The sequence below is a fragment of the Cydia fagiglandana genome, chromosome 10 (genome assembly GCF_963556715.1).
Source record: "Cydia fagiglandana chromosome 10, ilCydFagi1.1, whole genome shotgun sequence".
Lineage (NCBI taxonomy): Eukaryota > Metazoa > Arthropoda > Insecta > Lepidoptera > Tortricidae > Cydia > Cydia fagiglandana.
In genome coordinates, this window is record NC_085941.1 from 17,496,498 (window position 1) to 17,517,346 (window position 20,849).

Below are 20,849 nucleotides of genomic sequence, written 5' to 3' on the forward strand. Positions count from 1 at the left end.
ATATTTACAGAGATTCAGAGGATCGCCGTGGTCGTATGCCACGATTATAAACTTAAAAGTAATGTGGCATACGACCACGGCTATCCTCTGAATCTCTGTAAATATATATAGTCCGGGAGCCGGCTGCATGAAACAAACCTCATCAAAAAATAGAATATACCTACCCTGTAGAGGTACCTGACATTTAGTAGATTCCAACGCACTTGGTCGGCCTAGGCTTAACCTGGCAGATTTTGTACAAATGGCAAAAACGTTGGACAAAAATTCATCAAAAAAAACCTCATCGAAAAATAGAATGAAACTTGTATGGTAGGATACCTGACCTTGAGGACAGTAAAAAAAAAGTGGTCGGCCTCACCTTAGCCTGGCAGTTTTTGCAGTCCGACCAGATTTATTGGGTCACGTGAGAGCTACAATTTACCTCATCGAAAAATAGAATGAAACAAACGGATTATAATAGCTAAAATAAGCCTGTTGACGTATGTCTTGGTCGGCCTCACCTTAACCTGGCAGTTTTTGCAGTCCGACCAGATTTATAAAAAAATCATCAAAAAATTTTTATCGATAAATCGTATGAAACTTGTATGGTACGATAGCTGTCTTTGAGGACATTAAAAAAAATGGTCGGCCAAATCCTGTGTTTGCAGGTTCCTGTGTCCGACCAATTTTGTGGTACCACGTGAGAGCTTCAATTTACCTCATCGAAAAATAGAATGAAACAAACGGATTATAATAGCTAAAATAAGCCTGTTGACGTATGTCTTGGTCGGCCTTACCTTAACCTGGCAGTTTTTGCAGTCCGACCAAATTTATGAAAAAATCATCAAAAAATTTATATCGAAAAATCGTATGAAACTTGTATGGTACGATAGCTGCCTTTGAGGACAGTAAAAAAAAATGGTCGGCCAAATCCTGTGTTGGCAGGTTCCTGTCTCCGACCAATTTTGTGGTACCACGTGAGAGTTACAATTTACCACATCGAAAAATAGAATGAAACAAACGGATTATAATAGCTAAAATAACCCTGTTGACGTATGGCTTGTTACGGGCGGCTTTCATAAATTCAATGTGGCAGTGTGCGGCAGAATCCACTTGCATCAAATTTGATGCAACACATTGTGGCTGGACATTAAGAGATGAAATGTATAAGATCAAATGGTTTGAAGGACACATAACGCCTTTGCGAGTCGAAGAAATAACAATAAGATAATCACTTAATATATGTGAGGTTATCTTGTGTATTTTTATTTATTTATATTTATTGAGAAGTTCAACAGCGTTTACATTAAATAATATACAAAAAACATGAGAACTTATAGCATAGCCAATAACAGAACTTCCTGTAATTTATACATAATAAAAAATCATCTGTGGGTAGACTTGTAACTTGTGCTGTACAAGAATCGTAAATATAACTTAATTTGTAAGTCTTTAAGGTACAAGGAAAAAGAGAAAAAATTAATAATAACTGTAAACTGGAAAAAAAATCCTAAAATAGTAGGTATAGCTCTAATTTTGCGTAAACAATAAATAAAAAATAGTAAAATAAAAATACATACAGTACCTACATAAACGAGCGAATCTATTAGTTTGTATGCATTTATTGGAATTTATGTGTTCGTGTGTGTGTGTGTGTGTGTGTGTGTGTGTGTGTGTGTGTGTGTGTGTGTGTGTGTGTGTGTGTGTGTGTGTGTGTGTGTGTGTGTGTGTGTGTGTGTGTGTGTGTGTGGGTGGGTGGGTGTATGTGTGTAAGTGGGTGTGATAGTGCGTGACTACCAGGAAAGTTGCTTTGCAATTTGTTAAAACTACACTTTAAAAACCCAAAAATTTATTAAAAGAAACAGCGAGAGAACAATTTTGCTTAATCACTAACGTCAAATCTGATTTTTCTCATCCACCCTCATTTGACTTTTATTAATAAAAACGGGTAGTTAAGTAAATGTTGCTAGTTGAATGAATGGAACCAGATTTGGATATTTTGCCTTAAACATGCCGCGGCCCAAGGACTATATGGGTCCTTTAAACCGTGGAAAACAAAAACATCTTAAGTATAGAGTGAGGATCTACAAAACAAGACTATAACTATCACTTAACTAAGGCTCTGAAGCAGCTAGAGGCAGAGGGCACAGTTTAGTAACTGGTCTCTTAAACACACGATCCTTAAATTGCAAGGATACTACACGCGTTACGCCGTCTGCTCCCGGGTGCTTCGCCACAATTCGTCCCAAAAGCCATTTACCTGGAGGTAAACGATCATCTTTTACTAAGACAACTGTACCAACATTTATGTCGGGGTGATTTTGGGACCATTTGTATCGATGTTGCAACATAGTAAGGTACTCAGATTGCCAACGTCGCCACAGACTTTGTACCATACGTTGTACCTTTTGCCATCGGTTTAAATAGTCAGGTCGAGTATCAACGAAACTTTCTTCAGGGATAGTAACCGGTGCCTCGCCGATCAAGAAATGACCAGGAGTCAACGGGAGTTCATCAATCGTAGAACTAATCAACGTAAGAGGCCGAGAGTTGACACAAGCCTCGACCTGTGTGGTAAGAGTGCAAAACTCTTCGAAGGTTAAGCAGGATTCACCTACGACGCGTTTCAAATGTCCTTTTACGGATTTAACTCCTGCCTCCCACAATCCTCCAAAGTGAGGAGCACCAGGAGGAATGAAATGCCATGTTGTGCTGTCGTTAGCCAACAGTTGCGCGATTTCTTCAACGACAGCTGATTTGCTGTTTTTGAACGCGAGATCTAATTCTTTGGACGCGCCTACGAAATTAGTCCCACAATCACTCCAGATGTCTTTACAATGCCCACGTCGAGCAGTGAAACGTTTAAAGGCCGCTAAAAACGCAGCACTAGATAGTGAACTTACTAATTCTAGGTGAATAGCTTTTGTAACCATACACAAAAATACACTTATGTAAGCTTTACAAGTTTTGGTGCATCTACCAGAGTACAGTTTCAGCGTGAATGGACCACAAAAGTCTACGCCGCTGGTTAAAAACGGGCGTGACGGATTGACTCTGCACTGTGGTAAATTACCCATCAACGGGTTCATAGTTTGGGCAGTTTGGGTAAAACAAGGTTTACATAATCTTAAAATCCTTTTTACCAAGTTTTTCGCTCTTAGAATCCAATATTTTTGGTGAACAAGATTCAAAGTTAGTGAATTTCTACCATGTAGTGTTCTCAAATGAGCATCAATTACAATCAGCTTTGCTAAGTTACACTTGTGATGTAAAATTATAGGAGACTTCATATCGGGTGGTATTTGAGCATTTACAAGCCGTCCACCAACTCTAATAATTTTATCATTATCTAAGATCGGATTCAAAGAGTGAATGTTACTATTTTTTGGGATAGGTTTGCTCTGTGATAGCAATCCTATTTCATTTTCAAAGTGAACAGACTGTGACATTCTAATACAGGTTTTTAATGCATTTTTTATTTCATCAGTAGTGAGGTATGTCAGTTTTATGTTATCATTCCTTTTAAGAACTTTATCTTTACATAGCCGGAGAAATCGAAAGCAATAGGCTGTCACACGTATAAGCCTAAGTAGACTTGAGTATCTATTGAGGTACACGGTACATTCATTGGGTTCTGAGGTGCATAAGTAACTAACTTTTGCTTTCGGTTTTGCTTCGAGTGTCGTTTCAGGAATAGTAAAATTAGGATAACAAATCTCAACAGACTCGCGAAGAAAGGCTGGACCTTCCCACCATAGTTGTGACTGCATCAGCTCGTCAGGACTGATACCGCGTGAGGCGCAGTCCGCGGGGTTATCCGCAGACTTAACATGATGCCATTGACTACTATTCGTAACATTCAAGATTTCTGTGGTGCGATTACCAACGAATGGCTTCCAAGTATTTGGAGTTTTACGCAACCAGGCCAAAACTATTGTGGAATCTGTCCAAGCAAACACACAATTATCATCAATATTTAGACTAGATTTCACATTTGGTATCAATTTAGACAATAGGACTGCCCCGCAAAGTTCAAGACGTGGCAATGAGACCTGTTTCACGGGAGCGACCTTAGTTTTGGCTGCGACCAGGCTTACTTGGATCTCATTGTCCGTGATGACTCTGATGTAGATAACCGCAGCGTAGGCGGCGCAAGAGGCGTCACAAAAGCCGTGCAATTCAATTTTCGCATTATTCGTGATCCCTAACCAACGTGGAAGCTGAATGGCTTGCATATGTTCGAAATTAGTCAGGTAAGTCTGCCATTCAGTTTTCAGGTCTTCGGGAAGTTCAGAGTCCCAATCCAGGCCGGCTAGCCACAACTTCTGCATAAACATTTTCAATACAATCACGCAAGGTGCTAGCCAACCCAGAGGGTCAAACGTTTTTGCTATCGCAGATAGCACACATCGTTTTGTAACAACGTCGTTGTCCCGAGGTAAGTTAATTACCAGTTCAAATATATCACTTTGTGGTTTCCAGGCTATGCCTAGAGCTTTCACCGAATCATCCATTTTAATATTCACTGAACTTTGTAATGCTTTTTGCGAATCGGGAATCTCACTTAAAACTTTTTCACTATTAGACGACCACTTATGTAGAAGAAAACCGCCACGTTTAAATAGTTCAGTTAAGCGACATCGAAGCCGTTGAGTGTCTTCTTCTGTAGATGAGCCCGTCATCAAGTCGTCCATATAGAGATCAGTTTTTAGAAGTTCAGCTTCAGGAAACTCTCCACGTTCATCCTAGTGATTGCAATCCGGATTATTCGAAGTTCAAAAATCCGGATTTCGGAGCGTTTAAAAATCCGTTTTAAAATCCGGATTTTGAAAAGAAAAAACCGGTTTTTCGGATTTTTTCCCACCAGTACTAATTTGCTCAAAATTAATGCTAATGCGAAATAAAAAGCGGTGCACATGAAGCGGTAACGCGGGAGAGCTATTGCCAGCCGGGCATTGAGCACCTGTATGCTTGCCCCGCGTCCGCCGCCCCTGCCGCCCGCTACCCGCCAAGTCACCGTCATCTGCACCATGGCCGCGACATCGACTCCGACTTCTCCTCTTTCCTCGGTGGCTTCCACGAGTGCAATGACAACTGTTAATGGTAAACTACAGAAACAAGACCAACGAGAGCTAAGTTTTAAAGAGCAATTAAATCAGCAGCTGTCTTTGCTCGACCAAAATAATACAGGAGTTGCCCAGATTGCCTCACCAGATGCCCCGGATTAGCTACTCTAATCCACATAGAGCACGATGGCGATTCCATTGCAAAGAGGCGTAAGGCAGGGAGACGTTATCTCTCCGAAACTGTTTACTGCCGTAATGGAAGACGCCTTCAAGCTCCTGGAATGGCAAGGACTTGGCATCAACATCAACGGCGAATACATCACTCACGTTCGGTTTGCCGACGATATAGTAGTCATGGCAAAGTCGATGGAGGAACTCAGCATGATGCTCGATGACCTCAACCGAGTTTCACAACGGGTGGGCTTGAAAATGAACATGGACAAGACGAAACTTATGTCAAATGCCAATGTTATGCTCATCCCACTTTCTGTTGGGAACTCGGTACTCGAAGTTGTTGACAAGTAGTCCAATTAGGTAGGTCCAACTTCGAGAAGGAGGTCAACCGCCGAATCCAATTCGGTTGGGCAGCGTTCGGGAAACTACGCAATGTCTTTTCGTCCGACATACCTCAGTGCCTCAAGAGGAAAGTCTTTAATCAATGTGTGTTACCAGTGATGACTTACGGCTCCGAAACGTGGTCTTTCACTATCAGCCTCATCTCAAAATTCAAAGTCGCTCAACGAGCTATGGAGAGGGCTATGCTCGGAGTTTCTCTGCGTGATCGAATCAGAAATGAGGAGATCCGTAGACGAACTAAAGTCACCGACATAGCCTACCGGACAAGCTGAAGTGGCAATGGGCAGGCCACATTGCGCGCAGAGAAGATGGCCGATGGGGTCGAAAAGTGCTCGAGTCGAGACCACGGACGGACTAGCAAGCGGAGCGTAGGACGTCCACCCACAAGATGGACGGACGACCTTGTTAAGGCCGCCGGAAGACGCTGGATGCGGGTCGCTTACAACCGGTACGAATGGAGGGCCAAGGGCCTATGTTCAGCAGTGGACGTCTTATGGTTGAGATGATGATGATGAATCCACATAGAAATGGCCGTCCACGAGGGCGGAGGAAAAATCGGTAGCATTTTATCCTCCGTATACAACCAGCTATTATCAATACCACCAACAAGTGTGGAATCGGAAAGAGAATTTCGGCAGCAGGAGTGTTCTGTAACCGTATGAGGACGAGGTTAAGTGACGAATCTCTTGATGCGATGATGTTTCTTTATTGGCGTAGCAGTGTACGCATTCTGTTTTTGTTATTTTTAATAAAAACAACTTAATTTGATTGTTTGTTTCACCTTGCTTTTATGCCAAATATTCCTTTCTTAAAATCCGGATTGAATCCGAACTTCGGATTTCGGTCAAACCAAAATCCGAAAATCCGGATTTGAAAAAATGTCACGGATTTGCAATCGCTAGTTCATCCTCTGCAAGTTGATGAAGTGTCCTTATGGCAAGATATGGAGCACATGAACTGCCATATGTGACGGTTAGTAACCGATATTCTCTAATCGGCTCTTCCGATGACTCGCGCCACAAGATTCTCTGGTAATCAGCGTCTTGCTTTGAGATAAGTATCTGTCGGTACATTTGTTGTATATCAGCTACTAGACAGTACTTATGTTGTCTCCACCGTGTTACTAAATCTCGTATGTCTTGTTGCAGCGGTGGGCCGATGAGTAGCTCATCGTTGAGTGAATTTCCGTCTACAGGTTTAGCGCTTCCATCAAAGACTACGCGCAACTTTGTAGTGAGGCTCGAGGCACGAAGAACAGAATGATGTGGTAGGTGGTAAGCTCTATTCTTCTTTTCTGTTTCAGGGACGACCTCCATGTGACCGAGTGACTCATACTGCCTCATGAACTTGCAGTATTCTTCATGAAACTCGGGTCTGCGCTTAAACTTATTCTCCATCTGATGTAAGCGGTTCAAAGCAAGTTGTCTGGAGTTGCCTAAATTTGGAGCGTCTTCGTGCTTGAAGGGTAGACGAAGCTCGTATCGACCATCAGTGTTTCGAGTGTGAGTTTTCTTAAAATGCTCTTCACACTGTATCTCAGGTTGTGACAGAGGCTTCACGTTTGGTGAATATTCATTGATCTCCCAAAACTGACGTAGTAACTGATCAACGTCGACTTGTGTGTGCATAACAATAACATTGTGAGATTGATGGCCAGACAGCGCAACCTCGCCGCTTACTAGCCAGCCCAATCGTGAGTTCAAAGCGACCAGAGACTCATTATGTTTTACAACTCCATCAAGAATAATATGTGCGTATACAACTGCACCTAATAGCACGTCGATAGATCCTGGCTTGTGAAAGTGTGGATCCGCAAGATCTGAAATCTCAGAAGAAGGCCAGGTATCTGATGGGAGCTCTTGTGATGGCAATCTCGAATTGATTCGTCTAAGGACGTACGCCTTAGCTGTGATTATGTGTGATGGATTTCTCATGGCATGAAAGTTCAACTGAACTTGTGATTTTGTTGTCATAGGTACAGGTGATATGCCAGTGATTTTTCCGTTAATTGAAGTGCGCTCGAGATTAAGCAGTTGAGCTGCTGCTTCAGTAACAAAGTTTGACTGCGAGCACGGATCAATCAGTGCTCTCAAGACTATCGTGTCGCCGTTCCTCGACTTAACTGCAATTCGCGCAGTTGCCAAAATAACTTCCTCACTGTCGCTGTCAACCTCAGCCTTGTAAACTACGGTTGATGTGGTTTGGCTCGTTTCAGGTGTAGCGGCTGTTACAGTATCGTTTTCAGGCACTGTTGTGTTCTTGTTAGGGTTTGTGAAGTGCAACAGAGTGTGATGTCGTCGACTACATTTTCTACAGGTGGTGCTCTGCCTGCACGCGTTAACAGAGTGACCCTTTACAAGGCAATTAAAACACATGCCATTCTTCTTAATAAAATCCTGACGTTGAGGAACATCTAATGCGGCGAATTCTTTGCAATGACAAATATAGTGGTTTTGTGAGCAATAAGTGCATTCGCTGTTTACTTCTGTGACAAATGACTTCATAGTTGTGGGTTTTTGGGTTGTTGTATTTTTAACTAAGTCTTTTTTCTGCGGTTGGTCTTTTTTGTGTGTGACATTTACCATCTCCATAGACCGGAAACGATTTTCTATAAATGATGATAAAACGGTAAATGTGGGTATATCTTGAGATGATCCAAGGGACTGTTCCCATTGTTTGTGTGTCTCTAAGTCCAACTTGGATACAACTAAATGTACGATAATTGCGTCCCAAGTGGAGGTGTCCACGCCGAGATTGTCGAGAGAATTCAAACATTCCTTTGTAGTATCTAAAATTTCCTTTAAGCTTTTAAAACATTCTGTGTTCATCTTCTTCTGATTTAAAAGGCGGCTAATTATTGTAGTGACAATCATACGTTTATTATTGTATCTACTCTCAAGTGTGCTCCAAGCCTTATCGTAATTAGCCTCCGTGAGTGCAAAATGTTTTAGAAGTTGTTCCGCCTCTCCCGATAAACTCGTTTTTAAATAATGATGTTTTTCAATCGTTGTTAGATGCAGGTTGTCATGCACGAGGGCCTTAAATAAATCTTTAAAACTTGTCCAATCGTTATAATTACCGGCGAACTTAGGAATCGATAAAGGTGGTAATTTAGTTCTAATCGGAGTGGTCTCGCTATCATGTGTTGTTAAAAAACTCTGCATACTATTATTTGATTGTGGTTGACCTTGACCTTTAGAGAATTCTAACAAGTAATCCTTTAATAATCCCTTAAATTCCAGGTATATGTCTTCAGTTGCCTCGTACAGACTTTCGGCATTAAATTGTAATTGCTCCAGTTCAGTTTTCGTAACCGTTGATTTAATCATCTCATATTGATTTTGATATTTAGACCAATAACTTTCTAATGTTTCTAAGCGTGCTTGTAAATAACCAAGTGTATATCTTGATTTAGACGTCTTTTTAGTATTCGATTGTAACTTCGAAATACGTTCCGATAACGTTTTTTGTGATTCACAAAGTTGAGCCATTGTTTACGTTTATAACACGAATTCACAACAAACAAAGTTCAAAGTCCACTTTCCCGTATATAGTTGAATTCAATTTACGTAAAGTTAAATCACTAGTTATCTATATCGGGCGAAATAGTCTATTAATATGCAGTTTAAAATGGCGAAGGTTTGTATTCACAAATATTCACGAAACGAAATTGTATTAGTCCAAATCACTTTGTAAATATTATTATCAATTAATATTGTTTACGTATCAGAAGTCCAGAACTCATTTAGCACTGCTTAAATGTCCCAATTAGTGAAATAGTTCATATAGGTTATTAACCTCACTGGTGCACGAAATCGAAGTTAATATTTACAGTCTAATCTTACCAACTCGCAGTAATTAGCACTTAGCCTTTTACACTATTGTTTTTTTTGCACTTATTACACTTTCACAATCCAGTTCTAGAAGGACCAAACATGTTAAAACTACACTTTAAAAACCCAAAAATTTATTAAAAGAAACAGCGAGAGAACAATTTTGCTTAATCACTAACGTCAAATCTGATTTTTCTCATCCACCCTCATTTGACTTTTATTAATAAAAACGGGTAGTTAAGTAAATGTTGCTAGTTGAATGAATGGAACCAGATTTGGATATTTTGCCTTAAACACAATTTGTGATTTGAAAACACGTCTGGAGGAGAAGAAAGGGTCAATGTTTTGGAACGATTTATTATAGGTACGTGCGATTCTACTCAGAATTTAATAGAATAGAATTTTGGCCATAATTGGTACGATGACAGGGAATATGGAATAGTGTGGTGTGACGAGTTCGGCGCGTGGGAGCGCGGAGCCCTAACTGTGACAGCAATCCAACGCAGTCTAGATGCCCGTTGAGAACATCGTGGAGGAACATTTTACCATTTATTTAAATTTTGGAAGGATCACGTGCAGTTTTTCCTCTTATATTACAAGTGTTCGATTGAAAACTAAGCTTTGGTGTATACCTGCATCACCTGCACGTACAAGAAGGCGTTTCATATACGCCCGCCCATCAGATAGGTACACAAAGTCATGATGCGTATGGAATACAGCATGTGTGGTCCTATTCTAGCTGTCACGTGGTATCACAAATTTGGTCGGACTGCAAAAACTGCCAGGCTACGGTGAGGCCGACCAAGCCATACGTCAACAGGTTTATTTTAGGTATTATAATCCGTTTGTTTCATTCTATTTTTCGATGAGGTAAATTGTAGCTCTCACGTGGTACCACAAAATTGGTCGGATACAGGAACCTGCCAACACAGGATTTGGCCAACCACTTTTTTATTACTGTCCTCAAAGGCAGCTATCGTACCATACAAGTTTCACACGATTTTTCGATAAAAAATTTTTGATGATTTTTTTATAAATTTGGCCGGACTGCAAAAACTGCCAGTTTAAGGTGAGGCCGACCAAGACATACGTCAACAGGCTTATTTAAGCTATTATAATCCGTTTGTTTCATTCTATTTTTCGATGAGGTAAATTGTAGCTCTCACGTGGTACCACAAAATTGGTCGCACACAGGAACCTGCAAACACAGGATTTGGCCGACCATTTTTTTTTACTGTCCTCAAAGGCAGCTATCGTACCATACAAGTTTCATACGATTTTTCGATAAAAAAATTTTGATGATTTTTTCATAAATTTGGTCGGACTGCAAAAACTGCCAGGTTAAGGTGAGGCCGACCAAGACATACGTCAACAGGCTTATTTTAGCTATTATAATCCGTTTGTTTCATTCTATTTTTCGATGAGGTAAATTGTAGCTCTCACGTGGTACCACAAAATTGGTCGGACAGAGGAACCTGCCAACACAGGATTTGGCCGACCACTTTTTTTTTACTGTCCTCAAAGGCAGCTATCGTACCATACAAGTTTCATACGATTTTTCGATAAAAAAATTTTGATGATTTTTTTATAAATTTGGTCGGACTGCAAAAACTGTCAGGTTAAGGTGAGGCCGACCAAGACCTACGTCAACAGGCTTATTTTAGCTATTATTATCCGTTTGTTTCATTCTATTTTTCGTTGAGGTAAATTGTAGCTCTCACGTGGTACCACAAAATTGGTCGGACACAGGAACCTGCCAACAAAGGATTTGGCCGACCACTTTTTTTTTACTGTCCTCAAAGGCAGCTATCTTACCATACAAGTTTCATACGATTTTTCGATAAAAATTTTTTGATGTTTTTTTATAAATTTGGTCGGACTGCAAAAACTGCCAGGTTAACGTGAGGCCGACCAAGACATACGTCAACAGGCTTATTTTAGCTATTATAATTTGTTTCATTCTATTTTTCGATGAGGTAAATTGTAGCTCTTACGTGGTACCACAAAATTGGTCGGACACAGGAACCTGCCAACACAGGATTTGGCCGACCACTTTTTTTTTTACTGTTCTCAAAGGCAGCTATCGTACCATACAAGTTTCATACGATTTTTCGATAAAAAATTTTTGATGATTTTTTTATAAATCTGGTCGGACTGCAAAAACTGCCAGGTTAAGGTGAGGCCGACCAAGACATACGTCGACAGGCTTATTTTAGCTATTATAATCCGTTTGTTTCATTCTATTTTTCGATGAGGTAAATTGTAGCTCTCACGTGACCCAATAAATCTGGTCGGACTGCAAAAACTGCCAGGCTAAGGTGAGGCCGACCACTTTTTTTTTACTGTCCTCAAGGTCAGGTATCCTACCATACAAGTTTCATTCTATTTTTCGATGAGGTTATAGGTTATAGGTTATCACGGGCTTGTTTTCCGCAACTCGACGTCTATTATTGCGCCTATTTTGCGTGATGGGATGGCTGCACTATTCCTGCCAACCCAACTCCACCAAGAAGCCTAGCAGACCCTTAATGTTGCCGACGACTTCTGGGAGAGACCCCGGTGAGCCGAGGTGTTGTGCCCGGTATTTTGCCACCCCTGGGCATTCGAGAATGACGTGGGCGGCTGTCTCCTCTGCCTCCATGCATGCTCTGCAGAGGGGGCTATCTGTAACACGTAGGGTTAATAGGTGTTTGTTAAATGAGGCGTGTCCAGTTATTGCCCCAGCTAAAAGCCGGAGCTGTGGTCTCTTCAGCTGTCGAAGCCTCCGCGACAGATTGGGGTTGAGTGTCGGGAGGGCTTCCTTCGCCTGCCTGCATGTGCCTAGGTTAGACCAATATTGCTGGTGTTTTACCTTGGTGTTGTGTCGCAGCGTGTTCCGGAGCCAGGCATATGGCAGAGGTAGGATTGGCTCAGGTCCTGCCACCTTCAGTTCCGAGCCTCCTCTCGCCAGGATGTCGGCTGCATCGTTACCTCGTGAGTTGCTGTGTCCTTTGATCCACTGCAGAGTTACGCCATTGGTGGTACATACCTCTGACAGAGCTTTGTGACATTCGTAAATTAGCCCTGAAGTGAAAGTAAAACTTTGTAGAGCTTGTAGTACTGACCGACTATCAGAGAGTATGCGGATGGGGTAGTCCATTGCTTCCCTTGAGACGATTGCGTGTGCTGCCATTATAATGCCCATACATTCCGCCTGGAAGACTGTGTTATGGGCACCAAGTGGTGTCGAGATGTGTATGTTTAGGTCCTCTGAGAAAACCCCAGCGCCAGTGCCTGACCTTGTTTTTGATCCGTCCGTGAAGATTCTCAGCTCCCTTGGGTTGAGTCCTTCATGGGGTTCTTCGTGTAATTGTATTTTGTATTTTTTGTCGAAGACGAACTGCTTGGGTATCCTGTCAGTCACCGCTTCTATAAGCGGTTCCTTACCTATGGCCTCGTAGAGGATTTCGGTGTGTGGCACCCTAGGCGGTCTCCAGAGATTAGATTTTTTGAGACGTACCGCCGCAGCCAGCGCTTCTTGTTGTATGAAGAGGTGCAGCGGCGGCAGGCCCAGTAAGGCTTCCAGGGCCGCGGTTGGTGTTGTCCTCATGCAGCCCGTTGTCGCCATACAGGCCAACCTCTGGAGTCGTTGTAGTCTAGCCTCAACAGTGGATAGTTTGGTGCGTGGCCACCATACTATCGCGCCGTAGCTTATTATTGGTCTTATCACTGCCTGGTAAAGCCATAGAGTTAGCCTAGGAGTTAATCCCCAGGTTCTACCCACCATTCTACGACATTGCCAGAACGCGACTGTAGCTTTATCAATTTTGCCATTTAGGTGATTACTCCAATTCAGTTTGTTGTCAAGTATTACCCCTAGATACTTTACCTCTGCCGATAGTTGGAGTTCTGTATTGAACAGTTTGGGAAGGTGGTAGTTTCCCAAGTTGCGTTTGTTGGTGAACATTACCAGCTCCGTCTTGCGAGGATTGACTGTGAGTTCGTTGTTAACGCACCAGCGCTCCACGATGGCTAGTGCAGAGCGGGTAACATCGCATACCGTACCTGAGTGGTTGCCGCTTGTTAGTATCACTATGTCGTCAGCATAGCCGATTGTGTAATAGTGATTGTTGTTTAATGTTGTTATGAGGTCGTTCACCACTAGGTTCCATAGAAGTGGCGATAGAACTCCCCCTTGGGGGCATCCCTTTGCCACTACTGCCTGCTGTGTCTCGCCTGTCCCAAGTCTTATGATCCTCTGGCTCAACATGTTGTTTATCCATTTGGTCATGACTGTATTCGCACCATGTCTTACCAGTGCTGCTGCAATGCTGCTGAACCTAGTCCTGTCGAAGGCTCCTTCTATGTCTATAAAGGTTCCTAAGCACATGGACCTGTTTTTAATCGCTACCTCAATTTTGCTTACCACTGCATGAAGTGCCGATTCTGTAGACTTGCCAGGGCTGTAGGCATGTTGGTTGGGATGCAGGGGCACGTTACTCAGCACTCTCTCCCTCAGGTGCCTATCGCACAACCTCTCCAAGGTTTTAAGCATGAATGAGGTCAGGCTGATGGGCCTGAAGGATTTGGGATCTGAGTAATCGCTTTTACCTGGTTTCGGTATGAAGATGACTTTGACCTCTCTCCACCGCTTCGGCACGTACCTGTGAGCCAGACAGGCGCGCAGAATGGTGGTCAGCTTCAAAGTGAGATGCCTCCCGCCCCACTTAAGTAGCGCAGGGAAGATCCCGTCCATTCCTGGAGATTTGAAGGAGTTAAAACTGTTTATGGCCCATTGCGTGCGCTGCGGGCTGATTACCTCATGTGTCTGCTGCCACTCGTCCTCCGACGGAGTGGTCTCCTCCTCCTCCCAACTTACTGGGTGCGATATCACGCAGTCCGGGAAGTGTGTTTGCACCAGGACCCGTTCCGCCTCCTCCGGTGAGTTGGTGAGAGAGTTGTCAGGCTTACGTAGGGATCCCAAGGTTATGGTTGAGTTGTTGGAGAGAACCTTCCTTACCCTATTAGCCTGCATGGTGGTCTCAATGTCTGTACAGAATTTGCGCCATGAGTTTGTGCTTCTGTACCTGAGTCGTTTTTTGTACTTGGCCTTGGTGGACTTGTAGTTATCCCAGTCCTCGTCAGTGCCAGTGTTCATAGCTCTGTTTAGTTGTCTCCTCATCTTGCCCCTGAGTCTCTCCAGCTCAGGTCCCCACCAGTTGTTCTTCCTTCCACTTCTTGTTGATGGGGTAGCTAAGGGACATGCCTGATGGTAGCAATCCAGGATGGTGTTTGTAAGGGTGCTTACCTGTTCTTCTATCTCAGCTATGCCTACTATCTTCAGGGGACCCTCCTGCTGTTCCAGTACTGTGTTTAGACGCAGGGTGTACAGGTCGCGATTAGTCCTGCGTGGGTCCCTTCTAGGCACTGCTGTGAATGTTTTTACCTGAATGTCGAATCGAATCCATCTGTGGTCTGAACATGACACCTCCTCCGATACATGCCAGCCTGAGATGTGTTTCGATGCTTCTTCAGATGCTAGGGTCAGGTCAATGATTGTTCTGCTGCGTCTGTTTATGAATGTTGGTTTCGAACCTGTGTTAAGGAGGTTGAGGTTCGTGGTAAATAGGTACTCGACAAGCTTCTTACCTCTCTCGTTACCTGTATCCATGCCCCATAGGGGGTGGTGTGCGTTCGAGTCGGTTGCCACGATGAGTTCGAGCCCCGCCTCTTCGCAGTAGTTGACCAGCCTTGTCATTTCGTGCGGTGGTGGGTCGTCCGCCTCCGGCATGTACACGGAGGCTACGACCATCTCCTGCATGCTGGTGTCTTGCGCCCCGCGCAGCCTTATGGCGCACACGTCTCTAGAACAGAAGCTCGTTAGAGGTTGCACATGTATATCTTTAGTTGTGTATATGCAGGCCCGGGGATTATCCGGACCCGAGTAGACTGTTAGCTTACCTCCTATGTTACGGAGACCGCAAACAGAGCCCCTTCTGACCCACGGCTCCTGGATCAGAATTACGGCTGTTGTGTTGACCTCCAACCACTTCCGGATCTGAGCCGTTGCGGTTTCGCTGTGGTGGAGGTTGGCTTGGAGGAATTTACCAATGGGCGAAGGGGGTTCCTCCACCAGGATCGCCCTCCTCCGCCGACATCGGCTCCTCCTCCTCCTTGCCGATGGCCAGCTTGCCCAGCCCCTGCGCGCATTCCCCCTCACTCCCCGAGGAGTCACGAAGAAGTTCTTCTTCGTCCTTCTCGGGGACGGAAGGAGACTGCGCTGGGGCCTGCAACTCAGGCTCCTGGACTTCGTCAACAGGTGCCTGCGTCGTCACGCAAGTGTCCATGGGCTCGGCAGGTGCCTCAGCTGCGCCATCTATGGCGACAGTGCTGCTAGGGGGCGGTTGTTCCCTGAATTTGCCCCGTGACCCCTCAAACTTCACGTACACCGAACCCAGCATAAAGCCGAGCCGGCGTCCGCGGCTCACAAGGGGCTGCACGACTGTCTCCGGCACACTGACCACAGCGAACGTCTCCGTTCCCTGCACCTCTCGCCGGTTGAGCAGCCAGCGGTCTATTTCCGCCCACGGGTTCTGGTAGCGGAGGGCTCGGCCTACTTCGCCAAAGTCCTCCCAGACACCCGGGAACAGGATGCCGCAGCGTACTCGTTTGGGTACCTCGCTCTGGCGCTTGACTACCACCTTCTCCCCCTCATCGAGGGTGATGGTAGCCACACTGCGCTTGAGCCATGCTAGCGTAGCCTGGTTCTCGCACCACAATCTGAGGGAGCCATTCGCCCATACGGGCTTGCCCCTGAAGAGTGGGCCTGCGGGAAGGCTTGAGGTGGGCTGTCTAGCTTCCTGCGAGAGCAGGGCTAGCAGCTGCCTCTGGACCTCATCCGATTGTTGCGAGGTCAGGTGTCCCGAGGTGGCAGTAGTTACCGCCACCAGCAGGTCAGCCTTTGCCGCCTCTGCATAATCGGCATGGGGGGTTTCACCAGGCGGTCCAGTCTTCTGCCTCTTAGGCTCTCCTCTGGGAGATATTGTCTCATCCAGTCGGGCCCTCTTGGCAGAAGACCGGGCACCCTGGTTACTTTCCTTCTTGGCCCTGGTCCCCTTCGCCCTCTTTTCCTGGGGAGGGGCACGGTTCGCTGCTGGTGGACCAGCTGCAGCCTGCGCCTGACCCTTCCCAGAGACGCTCTGTTGAGGCGCCGGGGCGGTGTTGAGAGCTGCTAGTCTCTCTCTGCGCTTCCTTCTCTGCTTCTTGTTCAGCTTATGCGGCTTAGCCGCAGCTGTAACAGGGGGAGGCGGGGGCACGGGAGTTTCCACCCGTTTATTGGGCTTCCACCTCCGCGCCTTCCTGGACACCTGAACGGTCCAGCCCGCCTCCAGCTGAGCAGAGACGGGGTCCAGCGCTGGTTCCATCACTGGGGTCTGCTCCGTGGCAGGGGGTTTCCCTCCTGTCGGAACAGTGCCCGTGGATGTCCCCGGTGTTGGCAGTAGGGCTTGGGTACGCTGTGGTACCGAACCTACTGGTTTGGGCGTCCACGTAGCAGGTTTGCGTGCCTTTGGTTTCCCGGCGGCTCTAATCCCTGCTGCGGGCTGCCCCTTCCGAGGCGGTGCTGTCGAGACAGCGCCACCACGGGGTGAGTTGTGTCTGATTTGTGGGGGTACTGTCGAGACAGCTCCCATTTGGTGTGTGTAGCGTGTCGGTACTGTCGGGACAGCGCCGTGTGTAGTGGTGCTTGGCAGGGTTGTTTGTTCCTCCCTGTAAGCACGTGATGAGGAGGGAGGAACTATCGGGACAGCTCCGTCTCCTCGTGTAGTGTTGTGTTGGGTGGAGGTTCCGGGTACAGCCGAAACTGCGCCGTTTCCCTCCGGTGTTGGGGCGCCTTCCGGTTTCCCTTCCGGCACCCGCGGGGTTTGGGATCTTGTTGTTTCCATTTTTGAATTGTAAGAAAATTCACCTCTCGAGCTTCCCACCCTCCATGGAGCCCGCACCTTTGGGGATGTCACTTTGGACACCAGGAATACCCAAGAGGTATAGGTGTGTAGAGGTGAGACTCATGCGCGACATCGGGAGCTGCAGACACGTGGCTGAGAGAGACGATCCTATCTCTCCCAGTGGTTCCACGCGCCCTTGCCCCGTCAGCATGGCCGAGCCCCTGGCATCCGATGAGGTTTTTTTTGATGAATTTTTGTCCAACGTTTTTGCCATTTGTACAAAATCTGCCAGGTTAAGCCTAGGCCGACCAAGTGCGTTGGAATCTACTAAATGTCAGGTACCTCTACAGGGTAGGTATATTCTATTTTTTGATGAGGTTTGTTTCATGCAGCCGGCTCCCGGACTATATATATTTACAGAGATTCAGAGGATAGCCGTGGTCGTATGCCACATTACTTTTAAGTTTATAATCGTGGCATACGACCACGGCGATCCTCTGAATCTCTGTAAATATATAAAAATCAGTAAATTATAATACGTTGTATTTTTATAAAAAAAAATGGTAACGTTTATAATATTTCCTGCTTGATAATTTTAGATAAGAATTATATCTTGTTTCATACTTTTTAGAGCGAGATTTGCAGTAGTCGGGTTTTAGTTTTTGAACTTATTTTTAACCGACTTCCAAATCTCAAAGAAGGAGGTTATCAATTCGGTTGTATGTTGTTTTTTGTTTTATTTTTTTTATTTTTTTTTGTATTTTTTATTTTTTATGTTTGTTACTCCATATCTCCGTCATTACTAGATCGATTTTGAAAATTCTTTTTTTGATTGAATATGCATACAGATTGGTCCCGTTTTTGTCAAAACCCAGTTCTGATGATGGGATCCATGAGGAATCGAGGGAACTCCTCAAATCTTAAAGGCATACATATAGTGATTTTTGAGTTTTTATCAACAAATCAAGCATATACACCCAAAAAAGTGACATTTGATGAAGTGGAACTGCTGATGATGATCAGAACGGAACTCTTTAACGACGCATAGTTCACGGTTGGCGATTTGTCCTCTTCGTTATGTTTGTTAAGCATGTTAAGTTTTTAAGCCACATTTTTGTCAAGCTCGAGTTCTGATGATGGGCTCCATGAGGAATCAAGGGAACTCCTCAAATCTTAAAGGCATGCGTATAGAGATTTTTGTATTCACACCAGAAAATCAAGCATTTTCATTAAAAACTGTTGCATTTGATGAAGTGGAACTGCTGATGATGATCAGAACAGAACTCTTCAACGACGCATAGTTCACGGTTGGCGATTTGTCCTCGTCGTTATGTTTGTTAAGCAAGTTAAGTTTTTAAGCCACATTTTTGTCAAGCTCGAGTTCTGATGATGGGATCCATGAGGAATCAAGGGAACTCCTGAAATCTTAAAGGCATGCGTATAGAGATTTTTGTATTTACATCAGAAAATCAAGCATTTTCATTAAAAACTGTTGCATTTGATGAAGTGGAACTGCTGATGATGATCAGAACAGAACTCTTCAACGACGCATAGTTCACGGTTGGCGATTTGTCCTCGTCGTTATGTTTGTTAAGCAAGTTAAGTTTTTAAGCCACATTTTTGTCAAGCTCGAGTTCTGATGATGGGATCCATGAGGAATCAAGGGAACTCCTCAAATCTTAAAGGCATGCGTATAGAGATTTTTGTATTTACATCAGAAAATTAAGCATTTTCATTAAAAACTGTTGCATTTGATGAAGTGGAACTGCTGATGATGATCAGAACAGAACTCTTAAACGACGCATAGTTCACGTTTGGCGATTTTTCCTTTTCGTTATGTTCGTTAAGCAAGTTAAGTTTTTAAGCCACATTTTTGTCAAGCTCGAGTTCTGATGATGGGATCCATAAGGAATCGAGGGAACTCCTCAAATATTAAAGGCATACGTATGGATTTTTTTGTATTTTCATCATAAAATCAAGCATTTACATTAAAAACTGTCGCATTTGATGAAGTGAAACTGCTGATGGTGACCAGAACAGAACTCTTCAATGACGCATGGTACAAGTTTGGTGATTACGAATTTCGATTTTGACTTGGACTGGGACCCGGACTCGGACTCATACCCGGATCCGATTCGGACCCGGACTCGGAACCGGACTCGGACCCGGACTCGGATCCGGACTCGGACCCGGTATCGGACCCGGATACGGACCCGAACTCGGACCCGGACTCGGACCCGGAATCGGACCCGGACCTTGACCCAGAAAACCACTATGATACCTTAACTAAATAAACAACTATGATTACCTACCATAAAATTAATGTAGGTATAAAGTACGATGATGCCAATCTTACTAGCCCCTCCCGCTTAAACCCCCGTACACCGCACGGCATGCGCCATTAAGTGGGTTAGGTTAGGTTTGAACTGCGATCCTCACAGAACCGAACAAGGATTAGGTTAGGTTAGAACTGCGAGCCTTACAGAAACGAAATGCTACTTGAAAAGTGGGTTTGATTAGGTTCGAACTGCGAGCCGCACAGAACCGAACTGCTATCTGAGGAGTGGGTTAGGTTAGGCTAGAACTACGACCCTCATGGCTCCTCTTCACGATGGGCCAACGCCGGCCACTCCAAGGGACGCATTTATGCGTTAGAGGGAGCAAGTGATATTGCTATCTTATTCTACCGCATGGCTGCGTCCCTTGGAGTGGCCGGCGTTGGCCCATCCTGTAGAGGAGCCATTATACACAAGCGAAATGCTAGTAGAAAAGTGGGTGGTTTTACCTCCTTTTCTACATAGTGTACCATCTACAATAATCTTTCATCGGCCCCCATGGAAGTCGGTTTTTTTTTCTTAAAAATTATTTATTTGACAAACGGTATTTTTATAAGAGCGAGGAGAGAGAAATGATACTAGTTGCTGCGCCGTCAAAGAGAACTGACAACGTTGGGGCCTTGACTCATATCAATATCAAACATGTGTTAATACCATAGACTTATAATATATAGAGACGGTGTCTCAGCGAGCTGTCACTGTTGCCACTTTTGTTTAGTGTACGATTAACAATTTAACACCACCTTGCTGTAGCCATGTCGATAAAGTCATATCGATAAACTATCGACATTTCTTACAATTTTAATTTTACTTCAAAGGTTTGACGATATCTAAAATGAACAAAAACGCTTTTATTCTTTATTGTGGTTATCTTTATTATTATTCTTTATCGTCCTCGATATGACGTTAAACTGTCGTGCACTTTTAAGTGTATTCTACCAAATTAGGGCGCATTTCATATGTGCGGCCTAGTTTGGTCTACTGGTGCTAAGACAGGGTATCAGTTTAGGGTGGCAGCGGATGAACATCTAGTATGTCAACGGTGGCGCCCTCGAGCCGAGTTAGCAGGCTTACTGTCTACTCACCAACACGCACTGGACGAGCGTGGTGAGTTAAACGTCCAAACCCCTCCAACAT

At 44.5% G+C, this 20,849-nt stretch overlaps 1 protein-coding gene across 1 annotated transcript; it reads right to left on the reverse strand.

Moving 5' to 3' along the window:
- Positions 1–15,245: 15,245 nt before the first annotated feature.
- LOC134668347 (uncharacterized) lies at positions 15,246–17,376 on the reverse strand. The gene is made up of 2 exons (XM_063525829.1): positions 15,395–17,376; positions 15,246–15,297 (listed from the first exon to the last, which is right to left on the reverse strand). Exon 1 carries the CDS (start codon positions 17,374–17,376, stop codon positions 15,538–15,540), a length of 1,839 nt encoding a protein of 612 aa, XP_063381899.1. The 3' UTR covers positions 15,246–15,297; positions 15,395–15,537.
- Positions 17,377–20,849: the final 3,473 nt, after the last annotated feature.